Consider the following 3789-nt stretch of genomic DNA (forward strand, 5'->3'; position numbering starts at 1 on the left):
GTTACCTACGCTACCAACGTGGTCGGCAATCCACCGTAGGTGGATTGCATACCTGGTGATATAGGTACGCTTCTCATAATGTCCGCGATTCGGGAAAAGTACCCCCATCCCGATTCCCTACCTATGTGATTTGATGACTGATAGCTAGAAAATCGACTGTTCACTTTTTAACAACATAGGAGATCGTATCCAGCCTATCCATTTACAACGTTTGTGACGGATTGCTTAAACGTTCCCGCCAAAACGTCAAGCCTTATCTCCAATCCATATCACTAATCTTTATCACAAATCCTAAATTTTCGTCTTACAACTTTACTGTCGCGACTTATATAATATTTCCAATGACATTGTCTCCAAATCGGTACCCACTCTCAGCGAGTCTAACGGGCCCCGAGTTACACTTAGAGCTAGTATTATTATAAAACAGCAAGAGTCTCCGTTTTTTTCTGACAGGACCGCCAATAAGGACCGACAATGAGAAAATTCCGTCGACGCGGACGCGTTATCTTTTTACTTATCATTTCGCCGATTTTTGAAATTTTTGAAAATTTAGATTTTTTACACGAATTCAACGACTTTCAAGTCTCTTTAACCCCTTTTACATTTGATTCGCGTAGCTCGCGTTTTCTCGAAGCCACCGCCGTGTGCGGTTTATATTCGTGCACCGTCCGTAGCGGTCGCAATGTCGATCGCAAAATGTGTTTCCAACCAGACTTTTTCTCCGATTTATTTTCGTTTTCTTCATCCGTCTATTTAATTAACCAATTAGTATCCAATTTGTTTATTATATATTTATATTGATAAGTATGTAACATAAAGTAATAATAAACGTTTGATAATTTATATGTATAGGCTTTTCGGGATTTGTAGACTACTGTTTTGTAAAACAATTGCGTAAGTAGTTTAAAGTTAGAATGCGTTTTTAAGAAAACTAAACATTTGACGGATTAAATATTTTACATAATAATTTATACCAAGTTTATACATTTCAAAAGTAATTTTTAAGCGATTTTGTTTCAATACCACTCATGACCACTATTGGTGGTTGAAAATTCTATTTCCTTAGGTATTTCATCAGATTACCATCGCATGGATAGTGCATACGTTTCCAACACATTGTTTTTTTACTGTTAATCTTGATGCACATTATGCTGCGTTCTCTATAATATGGAGCACATAATATAATTTCTTTAGTTTTTCTTTGGTCTTTAATTCAAATAATCTTTTGTTATCTATTTTGAAATTTACAATTTTTATGTCTGTAAAAGTTAATACTATCGAACAAAAACCTATAATGAAAAAAATCTGGCTATCGAAGTAATGAGATCTACATTGCAGCCAAGTATACTCTTTTTTTATTCCATTACATACATGCAGAAATATATTCATCTAGAACAAATCGCTTTTAACTGTATCGCTTATTTTTTGTGCATACTCTCCTGATTAAATAACATCGCGACTAGACGAAAATCAGTTTTTACGCATCTCCACGCTACACCATGTCACAGGAACGGTTATAAAATTATCAATCGTAGAGGTTGCATGGGTATGCACAGAATCGTTATGTTCCCTCACAGGCTAGTGTATTATGATCTAGTATACAATACATTTGTATGTACACAGTGGCGGATTCAGGGGAGGGGCATTGGTGCACGCACCCCTCTGTCAATTTTCTATCAAAATTTATATTTTTTATGTAACTTCGGGTATCATATAAATGAAAAATTCAGTTGATAAGAATAATATTACCAACTATTAATTATTGTTTATTATAATCATTATTTTTTTAAAAAGTTCGTATGTACCTATGTATAATTAGTTAAAATCAAAATTACACAATTTATACAAACCCCCCATCTCCCCCTATTAAAATATTAAAGATCGGCCCCTGTTTGTACACTCCTCACTTTTATTGGGTATTTATTAAGTATACAATCTTAGATATATACCATATCAGGTTTTACCTCTACGGATTTACCGTATACCTTCTATAATACAAAATAGGTAATATATAACATACAACCAATTTGTATTTTATACATTGTTGCTGTAATTCACGTGTTTGGTTGATTATTATGAAAAATTATTTTTTCCAACGATTCTTGGCTTTAAATCGTATTATTATATTAATCTTATTTCAAATAGTTTTGAATGAAGTTTTGAACGAAAATACACAATTAAACGGTGAGTTTTTACAATTATTATCATCGTACCCAAATTACCTTCGTAGTCCGCTCTTAGACACGTACCTTCTACTTTCGGTTATGTGCTGTAATTTAGGTACGTGTGTGGTTGATTATCATGAAAAATTATCCATCCCAACGACTCTTGGCTTTAAATTTTATTATCATGTTATTCTTATTTCAAACAGTTATGGATGCAGAGTCCAAATATGAATTAATGAACGGTGAGTTTTTAAAATTATTATCATATTACCCAAATTACCTTTGTAGTTCGCTACTAGACACATACCTTTTACTTTCGGTTGGCTGCTGTAATTTACGTGTGTGGTTGATTATCATGAAAAATTATCCTTCCCAACTACTCTTGGTTTTAAATTGTATTATTTTTGAAAATTAAATTAATATAAATATTCAATATAAGTTATTTACCATATAAATTCCCGGGCCTACATACTGGCCCTCTTCCCCTCAAAAAAACCCAGACATTCTGGACATCTTTATAACAAGAATACCCAATCATATACACTGCCACGCTTCAAATCTTCTTGACTTAAATTCTGATCACTCAGCAGTTTTATTTACTCTTAATGCTTCTCCTTCGTTGCACCAAGCTCCTCTTTATCTCTTCAACCGTTTCACTGATATTGACAAATTCCAAGAATCTATTGACGAAAATATTAAACTTAATATCAAACTAAAAACGCCTGATAAAATTGATTCTGCAGTGAACAATTTAATGAAAATAATACAAACTGCTGCTTGGTCTGCTACAAACACAAACCTACCTCCACCCAAATACAATCCCATCCCAGAACAGTTAAGAGTCTTCATAGTTGAAAAGCGCAGAGCCCGAGCTCTTTACCAATGTACTCGCTTACCCTCTCATAAACAAAACTATAACCGTTTAGCAAACTCATTGAAAAAACTGATCGCTAAACACAAGGATACAGTTCTCACTCACGATTTAACCAATCTTACTCCAAAAGACGGCAGTCTCTGGAAAGCTACTAAGAAACTCTTACGCTATAAAGCTTCTAATCTACCATTAAAAAAATCCGACGGTAGTCGGACCACCTCTGATTTAGAAAAAGCTGAGCTATTCAAACTACACCTCTCTGAAATATTTCACCCACACTTAGATATTGTAGATTTAGAAAACACTAATGTTGTGAATACTGCTCTTGATGCTCCTCTTCAACCCTCGCCATCAGTTAAATCATTCTCACCTAATAAAGTTAAATATCTCATACATAAATACCCACGCAATAAGTCTCCTGGTTTTGACCTCATTACGTCGGAAGTTGCTGGAAAAATCTGCCAAAAAGGGCCATTGTACATCTAATTCATATATACAATTCAATACTCAGACTTTCATACTTTCCACTGCTTTGGAAATTTTCAAATATAATCATGATTCAAAAACCAAATAAACCTCCATTTGGTAATACCTCCTTATGGTATGATGGAAAGATGGTATACCAAATGGAAATTTAAAATAAATCAAAATAAATCAGTACACATTACTTTTACACTAAGACAGTACCTTGCCCAAGGTACTACTTTATGGCATCCCTATTCCTTTATCACCTTCAGTAAAATACCTTGG

General features: G+C 33.9%; 1 protein-coding gene across 2 annotated transcripts in view; it reads left to right on the plus strand.

Annotated features, from left to right (window-relative positions):
* Positions 1–833: 833 nt before the first annotated feature.
* Positions 834–3789, plus strand: part of LOC107882715 — a 15069-nt gene continuing 12113 nt past the window's right edge. For both annotated transcript variants that reach the window (XM_029488838.1, XM_029488837.1), the window contains exons 1-3: positions 834–894; positions 2146–2184; positions 2372–2407. In XM_029488838.1, coding sequence (XP_029344698.1) covers positions 2374–2407 — 34 coding nt within the window. In that variant the 5' untranslated portion in view covers positions 834–894; positions 2146–2184; positions 2372–2373. The remainder of the gene's footprint in view (positions 895–2145; positions 2185–2371; positions 2408–3789) is intronic.

The sequence above is a fragment of the Acyrthosiphon pisum genome, chromosome A1 (assembly GCF_005508785.2).
Source record: "Acyrthosiphon pisum isolate AL4f chromosome A1, pea_aphid_22Mar2018_4r6ur, whole genome shotgun sequence".
NCBI classification, from domain to species: Eukaryota; Metazoa; Arthropoda; class Insecta; order Hemiptera; family Aphididae; genus Acyrthosiphon; species Acyrthosiphon pisum.